At 39.7% G+C, this 22,374-nt stretch overlaps 1 protein-coding gene across 8 annotated transcripts in view; it reads left to right on the top strand.

Moving 5' to 3' along the window:
- ENAH (ENAH actin regulator) overlaps nt 1-22,374 on the top strand; it is a 159,285-nt gene that overhangs the window by 73,329 nt on the left and 63,582 nt on the right. For all 8 annotated transcript variants that reach the window (XM_033195237.1, XM_033195236.1, XM_033195233.1 and 5 more), the window contains exon 2: nt 12,971-13,136. In XM_033195237.1, coding sequence (XP_033051128.1) covers nt 12,971-13,136 — 166 coding nt within the window. The remainder of the gene's footprint in view (nt 1-12,970; nt 13,137-22,374) is intronic.

Below are 22,374 nucleotides of genomic sequence, written 5' to 3'. Positions count from 1 at the left end.
CTGTTCTTTTGAAAGATGGAAAGACATATTTTTCTAATTGGCTAATAGATTTCAAAGTTCATGTGCTGCCTGTAATGTGCTAAACTCATACATTGTGTAGTAACAAAATTGGAGTAGGTTAAAATCATGGAACAGTAGCTGCCATTCTATTCTTCATGTTTCTGTGTGCCTGCCTGTGTGAATCTCTATCTGTATCTATAGTTTGATGTCTAAAATATTTCCCAGAGATTTTGTCTTTCATGTAATTCTTTGAAGAAAGTTGAGATTCTATTTGAAGGAAACTTTCCCTGGAGTATTAATTTTATAAATAAGTTTCTTCTTTCTGCCTTAAAAAAATCTGATATTCTAGACATGTTTTTGTTATAGGTTAACATTATATCTTCAGTAATGAAATATTTTAAAATAAACCTGGGTTATTTCTGAAAAGAACATAAATTTCAGCAAATAAATTCTTTCCTCTTAGCTTCAAATTAAATATAACATGAAGTACAGTGTGGAAATAATAGAAAATATACGAAGAGGTAATTTTGTGGAACTAATATAGTTGATAGAATCTTTCTTTCTTTCTTTCTTTTTTTTTTTTTTGAGACGGAGTCTCGCTCTGTCGCCCAGGCTGGAGTGCAGTGGTGCAATCTCAGCTCACTGCAAGCTCCGCTGCCTCCCAGGTTCACACCATTCTCCTTCCTCAGCCTCCCTGGAAGCTGGGACTACAGGCGCCCACCACCACGCCCGGCTAATTTTTTTGTATTTTCAGTAGAGACGGGGTTTCACCGTGTTCGCCAGGATGGTCTCGATCTCCTGCCCTCGTGATCCGCCCGCCTCAGCCTCCCAAAGTGCTGGGGTTACAGGCCTGAGCCACTGCACCCGGCCAGAATCTTTCTTTTTTCAGTAGAGTGGTTGCAAGTCCAGACTTGGAAGGAGACTGGCTGCTTTCAGTCCCATTTCTGCCTCTCCCCACAGTATGTCTTTAGTCAAGTTAATTCACTTCTTGTGTCTCAATTTCCTATCTGTAAAATGGGGGTATTAAGGGTACCTACCAAATAAGGTTGTTGAAGAGATAAGTGAATTAATAAAGTTTTAGAACCATATATGGCACTTAGTAAGTACTATATACATATCCTTATTTTTTACTATTATTATTAGTATTATTTGTATCAACACTGGCTCAGTAATTATTTATGTCACTTAATTGTCTCTGGGGTTTAGGTGTTTCATAATGTAAACCAAGAGATTTAGATTCTTTATGACTGACTAACCGGGGAGCAGTTAGTCTCTATTAGACAGTAATTAACTGATACATTTTTCCTAATTGATAGGATTTTTTGTGCCTACAGTTAATACTCTGAAATATAGTCTCTGAAATATTTATAGACAGTTGTAGAATGCATTCTTCTGGAACAGCTGGTTTTGTTTTATTTTGTTTTGTTTTGAGACGGTGTCTCGCTCTGTCGCACAGGCTGGAGTGCAGTGGCCGGATCTCAGCTCACTGCAAGCTCTGTCTCCCAGGTTCACGCCATTCTCCTGCCTCAGCCTCCTGAGTAGCTGGGACTACAGGCACCTGCCACCACACCTGGCTAATTTTTTGTATTTTTTAGTAGAGACGGGGTTTCATCATGTTAGCCAGGATATTCTTGATCTCCTGACCTCATGATCTGCCTGCCTCGGCCTCCCAAAGTGCTGGGATTACAGACATGAGCCACCGCGCCCAGCTGATTTTAATTTTTACATTTGCTTTATCTTTGTTAATTAGTCTTTCATATTACAAGAAAGAGAGGATTGCTTGAATTTTTTCTGTTCTGCTTAGCAGCAGGCCAACTCTTCATCATTATGTGGCCAGCTAGAGTTGCACACACAAAGCAGGTTCCCATCCTAGATACTCAATCTTACTAGTTTGTTAATATTTCTTCCTTTTCTTCTTTTTTTAAGAGATAGTGTCTCGCTCGGTTGCCCAGGCTAAAATTCAGTGGCTCAATAATAGCTCACTGTAACCTTGAACTCCTGGGCTGAAGTGATCCTTCTACCTCAGCCTCCCAAGTAGCTGGGACTACAGGTGCACACCATTGTGCCTGGCTAGTTTATTTTAGTTTTTATTTCTTGTGGAGAGAGAGTTTCACTTTATTTTGTCCAGACTGGTTGCTAACTCCTGGGCTCAAGTGATCTTCCTGCCTTGGCTTCTCAAAGTGCTGGGATTACAGGCCTGAGCCACTGTACCCAGCCTGTTAATGTTTCTTTTTATTTTTTTCTGTCTCCAGAGCTTTTATAAGTTTTACAAGTTTCTCTGTGTCTCTTGTGGTTCTAAGAATATGGAAATTGTGCATTCTCATTGTCTGTATTATTCTCTGTCTCCAGGTATGTTGTAGATAGGGACAGGTTCTTTTTATCGCCTGAATCACTTAAGTAAGAGGAACTCATGATTGAAGTCAAATAGTACCATAAGAATTATTGAGAAAAGATTACTCCCTGAAAGATTACTCCCTATTGAAAAAAGATTACTCCTAAGCATACATGACTACATGTGGTAGGTACATTCTCTAAAATACTTTTCCTACATATTATTGTATTTAACCTTAACATTTTTCCCAACTTTAAGAGATTTTTTTCATCCTGCAGAATGACCCAATAGATTTGCTGAAATGTTTTCTTTTAAATCACGCCATCTTGCTTTCGATGATCATTTAGACTGATCATTTTCTTTGGTGAATCTGGATCCATTATACTAGACTGCATTTGTACTTTGCACATGAATATAGATGTTGTAGGACAAAGAGTTTAATAGTGCCATATTGATATTTTTACCTTTTATTTATTATTCTGTTTCTCAGAAAGATGAGTGAAATATTAATGTGGTCTTTAAGGAAGTTTTGCCTTTCTGCATATTTGGTACTGCTGCATTCCAGATGGGTTTCTTGCCTTGCAGAAAATAACTTTGTAGGCTGCTGTTACTTGTATCTGCTGATTGTCAGTGGCATTCAGAGTGTTTTTGTTGTATTCCTCAATCTCTCAGCCATTGTGGCAGAACCTAATTGTAACTAGCAAGCAGATTTTTTCCCCCGATTCTTAGCAAGATTTGTTTTCTTTCTTTTTTTAATGAAATGGCAAAGGAGATAAGTCTCTAATTTGGTCTAATGGTGATAGTGGTTGGTTAATTGAAATAAAGTTTGGTATCCTTAAAAATGACATATAACTTTAAATATTTATTTTTCATTTATTTTTGGAAACTTAAGCAGATTTTTAAATTTATTTTTTAATTTTTTTGAGATAGGGTCTTAATGCTGTCATCCAGGTTGGAGTGCAGTGGCACAATCTTGGCTCAAGGCTTCAGTGATCCTCCCACCTCAGCCTCCTGAATAGCTGGGACCACCGGTGCCTGCCACCCTGGCTGGCTAAGTTTTGTATTTTTGGTAGAGAATGGGGTTTTGCTATGTTGCCCAGCCTTGTCTTGAGCTCCTGGGCTCAAGCAGTCCACCTGCCTCAGCCTCCCAAAGTGCTGGGATTACAGGCGTGAGCCACTGTGCCTGGCCCGGAAATTTATTTTCTCACAACTCTGAAGGCTAGAAGTCTGAGATTGATGTGCTGGTAGGGCTGGTTTCCTCTGAGGCCTCTCTCCTTAGCTTGCAGATGGCCACCCTCCTGCTGCCTCTTCATATGGCTGTCCCTCTGTGTGCTTGCTCCTGTTGTGTCTCTCACTCTTTAAATGCTCTAGTCTCTGTTATATCGTATGTATTAATTAATTCTTTAGTCTTTTGCTGTAAAGCTTTTTCTTTAGTGTTAGTCTGGTGATGAGAACTCTATATTGTTTTTCTTCCTAAAGCATGTCCCAACAGATAATGATGTTTCAGCTTTGGTTTCTTTGAAGTGGAGAGAGAACTTAGACATATGCAAAGCATTCTGAATACAGAATTCTGCTAGACTTGTATGATCCTTTTAGTGACCTACCTTGATAAAGACTTTTCAAAACATCTAATTTTTATAGTATTTCTGTATATTCACATCATATCAATTTATGTAATATTTAGATTGCAGACTTACAAGTACAATTACAATGAATACATTTGGTCACAAACACAGCTGATTCTTTTTGTTTGTTTTTTGGGTTTTTTTGTTTTGTTTTGTTTTTTTGAGACAGTCTCGCTCTGTCACCCAGACTAGAGTGCAGTGACATGATCATGACTCACTGTGGTCTTGAACTCCTGGCTCAAGTGATCTTCCCACCTCAACCTCCCAACTAGCTAAGACTACAGGCATGTGCCACTGTGCCTAGCTGATTTTTTAAATTTTTCATTTCTGTAGAGGTGGGAGTCTTGCTATGTTGCCCAGGCTGCACAGCTGATTCTCAAGCACAGTCTAACCTCTTGGAGCAGAACAGTGCAGAGTGATGAGTTGAGCTCTGAGCATTTAGAGTGCTAGTGGTATGGTTTGTGGATGGGAAGGGGAGGAGTGGAGAGATTGTCCATTTGGGCATTGGAGGTCAGAAAAGGAAGCTTTCACTGTCGTATTTCAGGGCTCTTACTCCAAGTTTACAGATTTTTGCGTTTTATACTTAGTATCTCTCACCACTTTTCGGGCCACTTCTCTCACAAATCTTTAATTAGGAAAAATACAGTGCTAGTCCTTCATGGGTGTAACATCTGATACTGGTAGAGATTATGTGCACAATATATTGTGAGAGCACAGGAAATAAGTTCTTGTTTTAGGGGAGTGTAAAAGCTTTCAAGAAGAGGTGATTTTCTGAATTCTCACGGACAGGTCAGAATTAGAAGGTATCTGGGAAGATGAAAATGGGGCAGATAGGTCAGGAAGAGGGGAAGGCATGTTATTGCTGTAGTGTTGAACTATTTTGAACACCAATGTGCTCCCAGCACTAGGATGGTAGAATAATGTCTGGCACACATTACATGCTTAATAAGTATTTTAAAGAAAGAATAAATGTTGAGGAAGACAGAGGCCCAATTATAGTGGACCCTGTATGTGATGCTGTGAAGCCAGAGTTTATCCTGAAATGAATCTTTGAGGTATCTTAACCAGAAGAGTGGCATGGTCAGATTTTATTTGTAAAAATTTCCCTCTGGAAGCATTGGGAGGGGAGAATAAGATTGCAGTGAGAGATACAGGTAAGGAGACTACTGAAATAATCCAGTTGAGGAACTAGGGAGGGCCCAAATTAAAGCTTTTGAGCATTGTGAACAAAGGATACTGATGCATTGTAGGAGTCTTTTGGAAATATCATTGACAGGCCTTGGTGACTGTGTGTGTGGAGCAGTGAGGGTCATGGAGGATTCTGGAGTGATCCCTCCATTTATTTGTAGGATGGTGATTTCAGAGTGGTGGTGTTGGTGCTATGGACTAGGAGAAGGCTAATCTAGTGCTTAACACAATATATAGCACATGCTATTTATTGTTCACTTTCCTATTTGGGGAAACTGTTTTTTATTCCTATCTGAATGCACAATCTTTATTTTTTTATTTTTTATTTTTTTTGGAGACAGAGTCTCACTCTGTCACCCAGGCTGGAGTGCAGTGGCGCACTGTTGGCTCACTGCAACCTCTGCCTCCCGGGTTCAAGCAAATCTCATGTCTCAGCCTCCCAAGTAGCTGGGACTGCAGGCACAAGGCACCACACCTGGCTAATTTTTTATGTTTTTAGTAGAGACGGGGTTTTGCCATGTTGGCCAGGCTGGTCTCGAAATCCTGACCTCAGGTGATCCACCTGCCTCAGCCTCCCAGTGTGCTGGGATTACAGGTGTGAGCCACCATACCCGGCCCACAGTCCTTTCTAACTGAGATGGTCTTACTTTTACTATATGCCAGGACCTGTGTTATAAATGTGAACAATATTTGTGGAATTGAGTTGAAACCTAACACAGTTGTGTTTACTCTGAGCCTCTTTAATGTTTGAAATGTCCTAATATTGTAGACTTAACCCAGTAAATCGGCGTCTTATAATAAAATGGAAATCCTGTCTTTAAAATTCCAAAGTTTTTGGTGTCATTTCTTAATATTTTATCTTCTGAATAAATGACATCTTAGTTCATAGAATGACTCAGTATCATAACAGATGTGATGCTAATTCTCTTTCTTTAGGATACATTCTTTTAAGAGACTGATAGTATAGTAGCTTATTGTGCACATGTTGATAACTCACTACAGACTAGACTCTGTGCTGCACATAGGGGATTCAAGAAGGAATGACATATTTTCCATTTTCAAAGGTGATGAAGACATGTTTCTTTTTTTTTGTTTTTGTTTTTTTGTTTTTTTCTTTTGAGACGGAGCCTATATCTGTCGCCCAGGCTGGAATGCAGTGGTGCGATCTCGACTCACTGCAACCTCCGCCTCCCGGGTTCACTCCGTTCTCCTGCCGAGTAGCTGGGACTACAGACGCCCACCACAACGCCCGGCTAATTTTTTGTGTTTTTGGTAGAGATGGGGTTTCACCGGGTTAGCCAGGATGGTCTTGATCTCTTGATCTCCTGATCTCGTGATCCGCCCGCCTCAGCCTCCCAAAGTGCTGGTATTATAGGCTTGAGCCACTGCGCCTGTCCAACATGTTTCTAAATAAATGAGTTGGGTCATGACTTTCAGTGGTGGTACATTTTAATACTTTACAGCTTATCACATACTAACTGGGAGTATCATTAAAATACTAGGTGCATCCATAATTTTTTTTCCTCCTTTTGATTGCCTCCTCCTTTGCATCCTGTCTATCTACAGATCCTTTCTGTTGTACTTACAACATACATCCCTAGTGCTTTCCTCTCCCTCCTTTTTTTCTAGTCTGGTATTTATGCTTCTGTTTTGATTTTGCTGCCACTTTCTTGAATTCTTTCTCTACATAGAATTACAGTTATCTTTAAAATGTAGGTCATGTTCTGCTTAAAGCACTTCAGTGGCTTCCCAGTATACACTTGGAGTAAAACTCAAGTCCTTCCCATGGCTTAAATATTGCCTCCTCAGAGAATCTTGGTTGTTGAGAGATTAATGAATATTCTGATAACTCAGAGGAAGGAGCAATTAGTTCTGGCTTTGGGAACCCCAGAAAGAATTAATAAGAGGAATAGTATTTGATCCAGGTCTTGATGAGTAGGATTTTGTTAGATTACAGTATGTGCTGAAAAAGCATTTGAAGAGTGCCTACTATGTGCTAGGTACTGTCATATTCATGCTTTCTTTGACAAGTAATGATTAATAAGTGATATCTTTGAAAAATTGATACTTGTTAACAACTTGGTTTTACTGCGATCTCAGTAAATAGTATATACAAGACTAGCCTAGCAATCCTTACTCTGCTTAAGTACCAGGAACTGCTTCATTCACTGGTACCTATGAGAATAGAACTTGGCAAGCGTTCTCATCACATATACCTGCTCAGTCAACTTAACTATATTCAGAAATGAACTACCTGACAAAACCACAAAATTGTAATTTGGTGTCTTGGTTTTTAGACCTTTTTTCCCCCTCTGTTAAACGAGCTGTTTGTAGTCTTTTAATGCCATATTTTAAAATACCAAAATTAACATCAGAAGATGAAGTATAATTAACTATATATACCAATTGCATTGGGTCACAAAAGTGAAGTTTTTGTTTATAACTAATTTAGTGCCTAATCTTCACAAAAGTACCGCTTGGTAATTTACTAATTTAATCTTTTGCGTAGTTGCTTCACTGACTCAGAATCTTGAAGACTTTGACCGGGTATTCATTTTGAGACTTGTCATGATGCAGATAGGATGGTAGTAAAATGATGCATTGCTCTATTATTTGTTCACCAGTGTCCATGCAGCAATACTGTCCCTTGTGGCTAAGGCCAGCCATATTTTAAAGCAGGCCCTTGGCTAAGCATTTCACTGGTCCAGGGAGAAATGAGGGGAAAAATATCTACAGATAATAGAGGGAATTGTCTAGAAAGCTCATGTTATTACATTTAATGGTTTGTCTTTGTTTTGAAATATTCCTATTTTTAGATTCCAAAAATATCATTTTAAATAAGTTATGTTGGCCCCACCACTGCCCCATCGCATACCTGGCAAGTAGGGCAAAATATTGGCAGCCAGTTCTGTATTGATTTATCTACTCTGCTTTTGATATTCATGGCTCCATGAAGTCTAAAACTTGTCTAAAACTGCTTACCGCTAATTTATTTTGTGCATCACACCTGTAATTGGAGTTAGTGTGTGAGTGGCTTTTTTCCTTATTTCAACAGTCTCTTCTCCTTCACCAGCTGGGTGTCCAACAATTCAGTTCATTCTGACACTATGCAGAGTTAACATAGACCCCACAGGTTAAGGGCTTAGTTCCATAAGGCTGCTCCTGCTTCAGATACCAGCTGCAAATGGAGTGCCCAGGCTACCCACATCTGCTTAGCCAACTGCAAATACTGAGGTTCCTGAAACCACCCAACCCACATTTGATAATTTGCTAGAATGATTCCCAGAACTCAGGAAAGCACTTCACTATTACCATTTATTATAAAGGATGTAATTTAGGAATAGCCAAATGGAAGAGAGGCATAGGGCAAGATGTGAGGGTGTGGGGGTTGAGTCTTTTCCTGCCCTTTCCAAGTGTGAGACTCTCACAGCACCTTCATATGTTGATCAACCCAGAAGCCCTCTGACCCTGTCATTCAGGGTTTTTATGGAAGTTTCATTACATAGGCATGATCGATGAAATCATTGTCCATTGTGATTGAACTCCATCTCTAGTCCCTCTCCCTTCCCCAGTTGTTGGCAGGGGGAGGTAATGGAGTCGGCAGTGTGGGCCTGAGTTCCAGCTTTCCAATCATGCCATGATATTGCTGGCCACTTGGCCCCATCTGAAGCCACCTAGAAGCCCCTCAGCCAAGAATCATCTCATTAGTATACCAAAGACACTTTGAGGAGCCCTGTACTAGGAACTGAGGACCCCAGACCAAATACAGTTGACCCTTGAGCAGTAGAGTTAAAAAAGGTGAGTAGAGAGGTGGAGGAGGTTAGGGACTCTGGCACCCAAGTACAACTTTTTTTTTTTTTTTTTTGAGACAGAGTCTCACTCTGTCACCCAGGCTGGAGTGTAGCGGCACGATCTCGGCTCATTGCAACCTCCTCCTCCCGGGTTCAAGCAATTCTTGTGCTTCAGCCACCCGAGTAGCTGGGACCACAGGTGCACACCACCGTGCCAGGCTAATTTTTGTATTTTTAGTAGAGATGCAGTTTCACCATGTTGGCCAGGCTGGTCTCCTGACCTCAAATGATCTGCCGGCCTTGGCCTCCCAGAGTGCTGGGATTACAGGCATGAGCCACTGTGCCCGGCCCAAGTGCAACTTTTGAATCCCCAAAAACGTAACTACCGATAGCTTACTGTTGAGTAGAAGCTTTATAGATATCCATAAACAGTTGATCAACACATATTTTGTTATGTTATATGTGTTTTATACCATATTCTTTTTGAGACGGAGTTTCGCTCTTGTTGCCTAGGCTGGAGTGCAATGGTGCGATCTTGGCTCACCGTAACCTCTGCCTCCCAGGTTCAAGCGATTCTCCTGCCTCAGCCTCCCGAGTAGCTGGGATTACAGCCTCCCGCCACCACACCTGGCTAATTTTTTTTTGCATTTTTAGTAGAGATGGGGTTTCTCCGTGTTGGTCAGGCTGGTCTCCAACTCTTCACTTCAGGTGATTTGCCTGCCTCGGCCTCCCAAAGTGCTAGGATTACAGGCGTGAGCCTGTAAAATAATCTCTAGATTACTTTTCTCTAGTATTAATCTGGAGAAAAGAACATGTTATTTAAAAAAGATTAAAAAATCACAAGAAGGAGAAAATATATTTACTATTCATGAGGTGGACATGAATCATTATAGAGATCTTCATCCTTGTCTTCATATTGAGCAGGCTGAGGAGGGGCAGGAAGAGGAGGGCTTGGCCTTGCTGTCTTAGGAAGGGTAAGTGGGAGAGGTAAAGGAGGTGAAAGGGAAGGCAGGCACAGTTTTTCCAGTGTAATACTGGAAAAAATACTGAAAAACACACTGGAAAAAAAAAAATCTGTGTATAAGTGGACCTGCGCAGTTCCCATGTTGTTCAATGGTCAGCTGTATTTTTATTACACGACAGGATGTCTCTAGTGAGAAGAGGTCCTCAGATGCTGTGGAAAGGAATAAGAGGACTGAGTTGCATTTGTCACTAAACCCCAGCAGGCAGTGCCATCTATTCCTGGCTGGGCCTTGATGTGGCTTCTCTGAGTGCCTAATGTCTTTTTTTTCTAAATGGAGGCTTGCTCTGTCGCCCAGGCTAGAGTGCAGTGGTGTGATCATGATTCTCCTGCTTCAGCCTCCCGAGTAGCTGGGATTACAGGTGCTTGCCATCACACCCAGCTAATTTTTGTATTTTTAGTAGAGATGGGGTTTCCCCATGTTGGCCAGGCTGGTCTTAAATTCCTGAACTCAGATGATCCACCTGCCTTGGCCTCCCAGAGTGCTGGGATTACAGGTGTGAGCCACTGTGTCCCGCCAGTGCCTGATAATCTTCTAGGACTGCACAGTTATTTGGGTTTAGCCAATCCTTTCACAGTGTGCCGCATACCCACATGGCTATTAGTACCTCTCCAGTAACACCTCGGCTCTTACCCATAGCTTATTTTTTCTTCTCTTTATTCTCAGCTTTGTTTAGAATTGGAAATGTTTAACATTTCATTTTGAAGACTTCTTTTCATCTTCATCAGAAAACCAATTACTTTTTTGCATTTTTGACTTTTCCTTTGCTACTTCGATAGGTTCATTTGGAGAAAAAAAGTAGAGGAAAACTTTGGGCCATTAAAGCTAACTTTTCTTGTTTTAGATTTCTTATACTTAAAAATGTTTTTTGAAGCATGAAGTGACCTATTTACAAAACGAGGTATTCCTTAGCTTATATGATCTTACTGACACTTCTTAAAGAGACATTATTTTATTTTACTTTTTTTTATTATTATACTTTAAGTTCTAGGGTACATGTGCACAACGTGCAGGTTTGTTACATAGGTATACATGTGCCATGTTGGTTTGCTGCACCCATCAGCTCGTCATTTACATTAGGTATTTCTCCTAATGCTGTCCCTCCCCCAGACCCCCACACCCCAAGACATTATTTCTTGGGAATCTTGGAAACAATGTAACTGTAAAAATATTATTTGAAAACTGGAAAATACTATCCTGTATTATTCTAGATATTTATTGAATTGTTATTTACATTTAGCAGTAAATTTGTTGCTTGAATTGTAAGCTATAAGAGGCACTTTGCCTTAGCTTGTTTCATGTAAACTTTCCATAGGATTGTGTAAATGTCACCACATAAAAAATATTTCTGTTGTGAATGATGGGAGAGATTTTTCAACTGCTACTGACAAATGCCCTTTAATCCATCTTTTAAAAATAATTCAAGTTTTAGTCATTGGCTTGTTTTTATTCCCATAAGTATTTTACCAAAAATGTCAGTACAGCATAAAAATTTAGACATTACCGTGGGTTTGCTGCATAAATACTGTTACAAGTTAGTTTTTGTAAACATTTTTCTAATGGAAAATTACAAATAATTATAACCCTGTTGTTCTGAAGCAGTTTTATTACTCGGTGCTGTGACCTCTTTAGGCCTTCAGTGATCTTCTGTCACCAAGGACAAGAATAAAACACACGCTATCTCCTGCAAAGTTGCATTTCATTATCCCTCTTGGATGGGTTAAGAGGTGGGGCAGATGCACGAGTAAGAGGAGAGAGTGTGAGGAAGACTTTCTGTTTCTGATAATTTTTAGGAAAGAACCCACATGATTTATTGTTTAAAATTTTTGAGATAAAATTGGTAGAATAAGCAGTGCTTTTGTGAAGGATATGGTTGCATGAGCTGCTTCAGAGGATTTCCATTAACGACTGTTAAGTCATCAGGAGTTGTCAGAAGGTTTGTCTGTATTGAGGTTGAGTTATTTTAATTGGTTAATAGCATAGAGTTGATGTACCTATTCTAATACCCTAGAATATTTGAAAGATGAACCCATTGCTTAAGATGAAATTGAGATTATCTTTATATTTTATTTTAAATATAGAGATGGGGTCTTGATATATTGCCCAGGCTGGTTTTGAACTCCTGGCCTCAGGTTATTCTCCCACCTTGACTTCCCAAAGTGCTGGGATTACAGGCATTGAACCACTGTGCCCGGTGTCTCTGTTTTATTTATTTGTGTATCTCAGTCTCACTGGGTAACAAATAATTGAGATAGATGAAGCTAATGTTTAAGAATTGGCCTTTTCCCCTTTAATATTTATCTGTGGAGGCTAGAATTTAAAATCTAGTGGGGTCTTTAGAAATTACTTCATTTTACATTTTCATTTTTAAATGAAGAAATTGGAAGCATAGGATGTTATCTTGCCCAAGGGGAATGAGGAATTTAGTTACACTGCCATCCATTGGTTGTTAATGGCCACTCCATGTCTCAAGGGGCAGATGGTTGATTATCAGACTTTGTTACAGACTTTAAAGCAAGCTCAGAATAAAAATAATTTTCTTAGTAAAGAAGGTGTTATCACAGACAGGTCATCAATATACTAAACATGTATGCAATTAAGCAGATGATTAATTTACACTTGTATTAGGTTGGTGCAGAAGTAATTGCAGTTTTTGCCATTAAAATAGCAAAAAGTGCAATTATTTTTGAACCAACATAATAGTTATGTTCAGTTTAGTGAATGAATTAGATACTCAAATTTAGAAGAAACCATTTGTTGTGTTGCTTATCTAAGTGTTCTTCATGGATCCTGCTCTCCTTTTGGTCTTTTAATCATACTTTATTTTTTTTTTGGTTTGTCTTCACCATTAGACTCTACGCATAAAGGTAGGAAGCCTCTGTCTTGTCCATTGTTGTTTCCAGCACCCAGTAACAGCACGGATTGTTGACTGATTCCTAGGTTTATGTGGCTATGTGGAACATTTAGCATGTTTAATATTGTAAGTTTGAATATCTTATTTTATTTTTACAGTGAACAGAGTATCTGTCAGGCAAGAGCTGCTGTGATGGTTTATGATGATGCCAATAAGAAGTGGGTGCCAGCTGGTGGCTCAACTGGGTTCAGCAGAGTTCATATCTATCACCATACAGGCAACAACACATTCAGAGTGGTGGGCAGGAAGATTCAGGACCATCAGGTAAGGCTTTACTACAATTCTTGTTAAAAATGATTTAGTATTACAAAAGGACTTGGTATATTCCGTAAAATAAAGTAGTTTTAAAACTCTAAGCAAAATAGTCTCTCTGGGAAAAACTGCATATAAAATTGTCTCTCCACCCTTTCTACCTTTTATGAAGCCTGAACTTAAACAACGATTTAGAAAAAATTGTACAAAAGTAGAAGTACAAGTTTTTTTATGATGAATTTTCATTAGATTTTCTGGCCTTCAATTAGTTAGTTTTTGAAATCTAAAGCAAAATAAAGACAAACAGAAACAAAACTCTACTGAAGTGGCAGATTGTATGTTTATGGAATTCATTTCCTGCAAAGTTTGGGGTATGGGGTTAGAGGAGGGAATTTTAAGTATAGATAGTTTCAGAAAATACTGTTAAATTCACATATTATAGAAAAATAGTAGGTATTGAGGTTGCTGGAATAGTTCGACTTTTGCAGTTCATGTCTGGGGCGACAGCTAAGCTTTTACTAATTCCTTGCTCCGGATTTCCTAGAAAGTAGCTGGATTATCTGATTACTTGATTTCTTGGGCCTTAACAGATCAAGAGCAGTAGATAGAGGAAAAGGCAGATAAGGTCTTACTAGCATTAACTATATACTAATAGAACTTTTATAAAGAGTAGATTTACAAAATACTTTGGGAAAAAATATTTACCAAAGATGTTGGAATCAACTGACTTTAAAAATCATCCTGCTACACATGCAGAAAGAGTGTAACAAATTTTCTTCTTCATTGCCCAGCTGAGCTCTTATAAAGAAAGGTAGGTTCCTAGGTTCCCCCTACATTGCGTGGTAGCATGGTGTAAACAGATGCTGCATTAGCCCTGGGTTTTAGAATGGTGATTATGGATTGGTAAGATTTGTCATGTATGCATATAGGGACTGTGGGCCTATGAGAGGTTGGGCTGTGAAACTGGTATTTTGACAAAAACAAACAAACAAACTGGCAGTCTTAGAGGGACTACACCCCATAGAAAGAGGGCTAAGAGAAATCATCCTATCAGCACAGGGAAGCAAAGGAGTTTGTTGCTTTCTTAGCTGACTTAGAAGCTCCCCCGAGAAATGAGAAACTCCTTCACTTAAGCAACTTCAGCCAAGAAATTAGGAAAACACTGGTTGTAGAGCACTGAAACTGTTGGGGCATGTGGTAAAAACAAATGCGGTGCCCGCGTGGAGATGAACTTTCACAGTTCTGAGTCAGTCTGTAGAAAGAGCAATTCACTGAATTTACCACATTTATCCATTTATACAAACGGTTTCGGCCTGCCCCTCTTTCTGCCCTCTCTGGCTGCCTTCTCCCTATCTCTCCCCTGTGCCCCGCCCTCTTACTCTCTTCTTTCCCCTTCTTAGTCTTCCTGCCTTTTCCTCTGGGCTCCGGTTTCCTTGTTGTGTTGCACAGCCTTTTTCTGGTCTCCCAGGCTTTTTACCAAGAGCCCCCTCTGTCCCATTTGCTGTCCCATTTGTAGTCCAGGTTCTGCTGAGCACTCTCTCATCTTTGTCTTTGTTCCAGCAGCGACTTAGGCCAGAGATAAATCAAATATGCCCCAAGATGTTATTATGGGGGGAAAAAAAGAAAACTGGACAATTAAGATTTTGTAGAAATTGTTGAACCTTCTTAATACAACATTGCAAACTAATAGCTGTAAAGTAACTACGTTTTTGGTAAATTTAGTGAATTGGTTATTTGAAAAGTACTGATGAATAATCCTATGTTTACAAAAACGAAAAAGAGTATTTGAAGATAATCAGAAAGAAATTTTTTTTTTTTTTTTTTTTTTTCTGAGACGGAATTTTGCTCTTGTTGCCCAGACTAGAGTACAACGGCATGATCTTGGCTCACTGCAACCTCCGTCTCCCGGGTTCAAGCGATTCTCCTGCCTCACCCTCCTGAGTAGCTGGGATTACAGGCATGTACCACCACGCCTGGCTAATTTTGTATTTTTAGTAGAGATGGGGTTTCTCCATGTTGATCAGGCTCGTCTCAAACTCCTGGCCTCAGGTGATCCGCCTGCCTCAGCCTCCCAAAGTGCTGGAATTACAGGCGGGAGCCACTGCGCCCGGCCTGGAAAGAAGATTAAGCTAGGAAATTTGCATATGAAATACTAAAATTTTTATTTCTGGGAGAAGTAAACTATCTTGTGACTCTTAGATTTTGGCAAGTAGAATGTTTCTTAAAATATTAAAAAATTAAAATTATGCTAAATTGTGACATTAAGAGGAAATTATTATGAATATTAGAAAATAAGAAAACACTGAGGCCTGAGTGATATTACATATAGAAACCTGTAGGGCATCTAATCTGTCCTTAGATGCGCAAGTCTTTAATTGTATGTAGTAGGAAAAAAGGGAAACTAAAAAATAATGAGCTTAACCCAAAGAAAGCAGAAGAAAATTTTAGAAAGATATTAATTAAATAAAAATAAATAGTATTTGTTAATACAAAAGCTACTTCATTGAAAAGACAAACGAGCTGGCATGGTGGCTCACACCTATAATCCCAGCTCTTTGAGAGGCCAAGGCAGGAAGATTGCCTGCCCAAGAGTTCAAGACCAGCCTGGTCAACATAATGAGACTCTGTCTCTACAAAACTATTTTTTAAAACCCAAACAGGCCAGGTGCGGTGGCGCATGTCTGTAATCCCAGCACTTCGGGAGGCCAAGGCGGGTGGATCACCTGAGGTCAGGAGTTCGCAACCAGCCTGACTAACATGGTGAAACCCTGTCTCTACTAGAAAAAAAAATATTAGCTGGGCGTGGTAGCGCATGCCTGTAATTTGAGCTACTTGGGAGGCTGAGATAGGAGAATCACTTGTACCTGGGAGGCAGAGGTTGCAATGAGCTGAGATTGTGCCATTGCACTCCAGCCTGGGCAACAAGAGTGAAACTCCATCTCAAAAAACAAAAACAAAAACAAAAAACAAACAAACAACCCAAACAACTAGCCAGGTGCAATGTGTGTGCCTGTAGTCCCAGCTACTCGAGAGGCTGACGTGGAAGAATCACTTAAGCCTGGAAGGTGGAGACTGTAGTGAGTGTGATTGTGCCACTGCACTCCAACCTGGGGGACAGAACAAGACCATGTCAAAAAAAAAAAAAAAAAACTTGCAGAATCAAACGAAAAAAAGGAACAGTACAAATAACCAGTTTTAGGAATGAAATAAAGAATACCACTATAGTTACCTAAGGAAATAAAATATTATGAAAAACTTTATGCCAATAAATGGGCCATTTTGTAGAAAAACATAACTTTCTAAAACTGAAGAGTAGGAAAACATGATAGACCTACAATCATGAAATAAATCAATAGTAAATAATCTGCCCCCCAAATTTTAAAAAGCTGCAGGAGAGTACAGAGCATTTACAAATGAAATCTAAAACGTCACTGTGTTTTCTGTTTTATGCAACCATTGTAGAGAATGATATTTTATAGGGCTTGTATAATTTTGATATCCAAAACATACAACAAGTTTGGGAGAGGAGCCAGTCTTCAGTTATGAATGTATACCTAGATATAATAGTCCTCAATAAGATACTAGCAGACCAAATGTAGTAATGAGTAAAAAAACAAAACCACTTCTTGATCAAATAGGGCTTATCACTGTTTGCCTCAGTAATATAAGGATGGTTAACATTAGATAACTTACTAATGTTATTTCCCAGGAGAAAACCTACAAAAGCAAGAGGTTCTGGAAAAAGCATTTGATAAAATTTGAATCAATACATAACAGTTCTCATCACATTAGGCATAAAATTAATATTCTTAAGCTGATATGGGTGGATAATAGAAGCATACAGCAGGTATCTTACAGGATCGTACAATGTCGAGAGCATTTCCATTAAACTTGTGAATAAATTGAGCATTTCCACTCTAACCGTTTTCATTTAGTGTTAAAGAGGAGGTACTAGATAACCTAGCCATACAAAGTTTAAGAAATAGAAGCTGTAAGAATTGATAAGAAAGAAACAGCTGGTTACTCACCAGTGATGTAATTGTCTGCATAAAAGTCTCCCAGGAGTATCTGCAGATAAACTATTAGAACCAACAAGATTGTTCAGTGAGGTTGCTGGTTACATGATCAGTATACAAAAAACACTCGCATTTTTGTATAAGCAGTAAACAATTAGAAAATATAATTTTAGTAATATAATGATACTTAAAAAAAACCACCCCTAGGAATAAATCTGATAAATAATTGGTTTTCTTTCTTCCATTCTCTCATTTCCTTTTTTTTTTTTTTTGAGATGGAGTCTTGCCCAGTCACCCAGGACGGAGTGCAGTGGCGCGATCTCGGCTCATTGCAAGCTCCACCTCCCGGGTTCACACCATTGTCCTGCCTCAGCCTCCTGAGTAGCTGGGACTACAGGTGCCCACCACCACACCCAGCTAATTTTTTGTGTATTTTTAGTAGAGATGGGGTTTCACCGTGTTAGCCAGGATGTTCTTGATCTCCTGACCTTGTGATTCACTCCCCTTGGGCTCCCAAAGTGCTGGAATTACAGGCGTGAGCCACCATGCCCGGCCTCTTTTGAGACAGAGTCTTGCTCTGTTGCCAAGGCTGGAGTGCAGTGGTTTGACCATAATTCACTGTGGCCTTTACCTCCTGGGATCAAGTGATCCTTCTGCCTCAGTCTCCTGAGTAGCTGGGATTATAGGCATGAGCCACTGTGGCTGGCCATCATTCTTACATATCTTAATGGTTATCAGTCTGTTGTAAGTGGGCATATGTTGTTATAATTTACTAAACATCTAAACTTCCTATAGTAAGAGCTGTTAAAACCACCCACCATTTACTTGTAAAATTGAATATGTACAATTATATAAATATATAAGCATATTAAAATACTTCATTTTCCAACCTAACATTTATTAAGTGCTTATGGGTACTATGCTTGGATTTTATATTAGAATATCCTTCCTGACCTTGAATGAAAGATGCAGTAAAGAATGGGGATGTTGTCTGGGCACAGTGGCTCATGCCTATAATCCCAGCACTTTGGGAGGCCAAGGCGAGCGGATCACAAGGTCAGGAGTTTGAGAAGATCCTGACCAACATGGTGAAACCCTGTCTCTACTAAAAATACAAAAATTAGCCAGGCGTGGTGGCGCGCGCCTGTAATCCCAGCTACTTAGGAGGCTGAGGCAGGATGGGGATGTTAAGCACATAAGCAAAGAACCCGAGTTAAATGTTTCAGTTGTGATTAGTATAGAATAGAGCACAGTGAGGGCATAAAAGCATCATCAGTTTGTTGAGAAGATAGGAGAAAGGGTCATGGATGACCTCATAGACAGGATAAGATATTGAGCCAGGTCACAAGGAAGTGTGGGTGTTTACTGCAGTGTTTACTCTGTCATGGTCAGGCTAAAAATGGATATGCATGTGTAAGATGGAACATCACCTCCAGTCTAGACTCAAGCTCACTGGATCTGAAGCACAGAATTTAGGATTATGATGTAGTCCAAACCTGACAGTATGCTCAGTGGACAGCCAATAAGTAGTTATTAAGTGAAAATACTTACTTATTTAATTTTTTTTTTTGAGACGGAATCTCACTCTGTCGCCAGGCTGGAGTGCAGTGGTGCCATCTCAGCTCACTACAACCTCCACCTTCCTGGTTCAAGCGATTCTCCTGCCTCAGCCTCCCAAGCAGCTGGGATTACAGGAATGTGCCACCACGCCTGGCTAATTTTTATATTTTTAGTAGAGACAGGGTTTCACCATGTCGGCCGGATTGGTTTTGATCTCCTGACCTCACAATCCGCTCGCCTCCGCCTCCCAGAGTGCTGGGGTTATAGGCGTAAGCCCTTGCGCCCAGCCTGAAAATATTTAATTTTAATACTTTTAAAGATTATTTGCAGTACTGTCTATCCTCAATGGTTAGATGAGTGAAAGAATTAATTCAGATTAAAAAAAAAATTTTTTTTTTTCTGTTTTTGAGACAGAGTCTTGCTCTGTCGCCAGGCTGGAGTGTGATCACTGCTCACTGCAACCTCCGACTCCCTGGTTCAAGCTATTCTTCTGCCTCAGCCTCCCAAGTAGCAGGGATTACAGGCACGTGCCACCAAGCCCAGCTAATTTTTGTATTTTTAGTAGAGACAGGGTTTCACTATATTGGCCAGGATGGTCTCAATCTCTTGACATCATGATCTGCCCACCTTGGCCTCCCAAAGTGCTGGGATTACAGGCGTAAGCCACCACACCTGGCCCCAGATTTAAAATTTTTATATTGGGAAAATGAAACAGTAGTTTATATAATTTTGATCCTAGTAATATTTTCCACAACTTTTTCTAACATTCTGTTGTGAACATTTGAAAAAGTAGATGTAACACATCTTTTCTCTTGTCTGCCATTTTAAGCTATTTGCCAATCAGGGATATTGATTTGCCTTAAAAGGGTCTTCCAATTTTCTGATAATGTTAAATTTTAATAGCTTTGAGTTTCTAGTATCTTCTAAAGAATCGTGACACCCTTACCCCAATATTTATAAAAACCACATCAGGAGGGTGGGCACAGTGGCTTGTGCCTATAGTCCCAGCTATTCGGGAGGCTGAGGCAGGAGAACTGCCTAGGACCAGGAGTTCAAGACTGTCATGTCCTATGATTGTGCCTGTGAATAGCCACTGCACTCCAGCCTTATGTTATAGTAAAATGTGCATAAGGTTTTAATCTTTTTTTTTTTTTGAGTCAGAGTCTCACTCTGTCACCCAGGCTGCAGTGCAATGGCATGATCATGGCTCACTGCCACCTGTGCCTCCCCGGTTCAAGTGATTCTCCTGCCTCAGTCTCCCAAGTAGCTGGATTACAGGCATGTGCCACCACTCCTGGCTAATTTTTATATTTTTAGTAGAGACAGGGTTTCGCCATGTTGGCCAAGCTGGTCTCGAACTCCTGACTTCAAGTGATCCACCTGCCTTGGCCTCCCAAAGTGCTGGACTTACAGGCATGAGCTACCTCCAGCCTTGGGGTAGCTCCTATCTCAAAAAAAAAAAAAAAAAAGTTCAGATTTGCCTAGGTTCTAGTAAGTAATCAGAGTGCTACCCATCCCAAATTGAGGAGGTCCCAGTGGAGATGTCCTGGTAGTATGGGAAGACTGGCTAGGGTTTCATGCCCAGGAGACCTGTGGAACAAACCTCCAACAGCATGGTGCTGCTGAACAGCCACTTTAACTCAGTGTCTCCTTTGGCCAAGTTACAGAACAGACTTTCTGGGCTAGTCCTGCTTCCCCACTTTGTCTCTGACTGTTCTTAGGGATATTTCTCCCTTCTGGAACTCCCAGTGCTTCCCATGGTTTGAGATGACAGATGGGTCTTTTGCCATGAACCCAAGATGGTGGAAAAGTTTGTTGTTTATCTTGATCTCACTTTTTCCAGTGTAGAAGGCGTGAGTTGGGGGAAGATTTCTGCGTGCTTGGTGCCAGCAGGCTGTGTGGAGGGCCATTGTGGTTATGGAGGTCTGATTATCTTACTGTCTGCTGAGAGCTTTTTTATTTCTCTGTGTCTCCAGGAACTGTGTCCTACTCCCATTTGAGTTGTGGGATATTGCTGGTGATAATTTTGGTGCTGTGTACTTGATTTTGTTTTGTTGGGGGGGGCGGGGAGAGTAGAGAACTGTTAGGTTGATGCAAAAGTAATTGCGATTTTTGCCATAGCTTGCTTCTGCGCTGCCATTTTGGAACCAGAGGTCTCAAAGTTCCTCTTGTTCTGGTTACAAATTTACGAATCACAGCAGGAGACTTTAACTTACTTCTGTCAGTAACTGATGGAACAGGCAGTCAGAAAAAAAGGCCTGTAAGAGTATATAGAAGGTTTGAACAATACAATTACTTCCCTGCCCTAATTGGCATATATACCACATACCTTTCAAATGTACATGTCACAATTTCAAAATTGTATGTATGCTTGGCCCTAAAGAAAATGTCAACAAATTTCAAAGGATTAAAATGATACAAAGTGTGTGGTCACGGCAGAATTAATCTAGAAGTAAGATAATAGAGAATCCCATAGGTGTAGGTGTTAAGAAATACCTTTCTGAATAGTCCATGAGTCAGAGAAGAAATCACAATGAAATAAGAAAAATTAGTTGAGCTAAATAATGATGAACATGCCACATATTAACACCGGTAGAATGCTACTAAACTTCTGATTAAAGTGAAATTTAGAGGCTGAAATGTTATCTTGGAAAAGAAGTATTGTTGACTTTTTAGCCAGACTCAGGATGCATCTCAAGAAATTAAAGAATAGGCCATTAAAGCCATATAAAATATTAATAGAAAGAGGGTAACAATAAAGATAAGAGCCAAAATTAATGCAGTAGAAAGGAAACACACTAAGCAGAGGTTTGTCTCTAAAGTCCTTGTGAGGGACAGCTCTTGAAAAAAAAAAAAAGAGAATGGTTTAAATAGCCATTATGAAGAAAGAAGTGACATCACTATGAATCTTAGAGACATTTAAGTGATTAAGGGGGGTATTTTGAGCTACTTTATTTTAGTAATTTTGAAAATGTAGATGTAGAAATTCTTAGGAAAGCACTTTAAAGGAATTAAGACTATGATTAAAAGAAGTAAAAGGAAGAAAACTTCGTTTAGCTGGCTCTACTGGTGGTGTCCTTTTCAACCAAACCTTTAACAACTAAAGAACACCAATATTAGATACTTTTTTCCAGAGAATACACAAAGAGGATGCCTATCTTTTTGCCAACTCTACAGTGCCAGTTCATTTTAAGTCCAGCATTACTTTGCTGTCAAAACTTGGCATTAATATAATGAATACATGAATGCAATAGTGAGGTTAATCTCATTCGTAAAAGTAGATGTAAAAATTTCAAACAGAGCACTATCAAACAAATCTAGAGATTTATAAAAATTGATATGTGAAGACCAATGTTGTTTATCCTAGGAATGTGAGGTTGGTTGGTTTAATACTAGAAAATAATCAGTGTAATTAACTGCATAAAAAACAGAAGAGCCAGTCACCTCAAGGGATGTTGGGGAGCACTTGATAAAATGCAGTATTCAATCATGATGGAAACCCTTAGCTGTCAAGTAATAGGAGGGTTTTTCCCCAGATAAAAGGTATCAATAAGATTATTACATGAAAGGTCATTTATTTATTTATGTATTTATTTATTTTTTGAGACAGAGTGTCACTCTGTTGCCCAGACTGGAGTGCAGTGGCAGACTCTCAGCTCACTGCAACCTCTGCT

This window comes from Trachypithecus francoisi, unplaced genomic scaffold (assembly GCF_009764315.1).
Source record: "Trachypithecus francoisi isolate TF-2019V2 unplaced genomic scaffold, Tfra_2.0 Lachesis_group5, whole genome shotgun sequence".
In the NCBI taxonomy this organism is placed as follows: domain Eukaryota; kingdom Metazoa; phylum Chordata; class Mammalia; order Primates; family Cercopithecidae; genus Trachypithecus; species Trachypithecus francoisi.
Note: the sequence above shows the minus strand (reverse complement) of the source record. Positions and strands in the feature narration are given on the sequence as shown.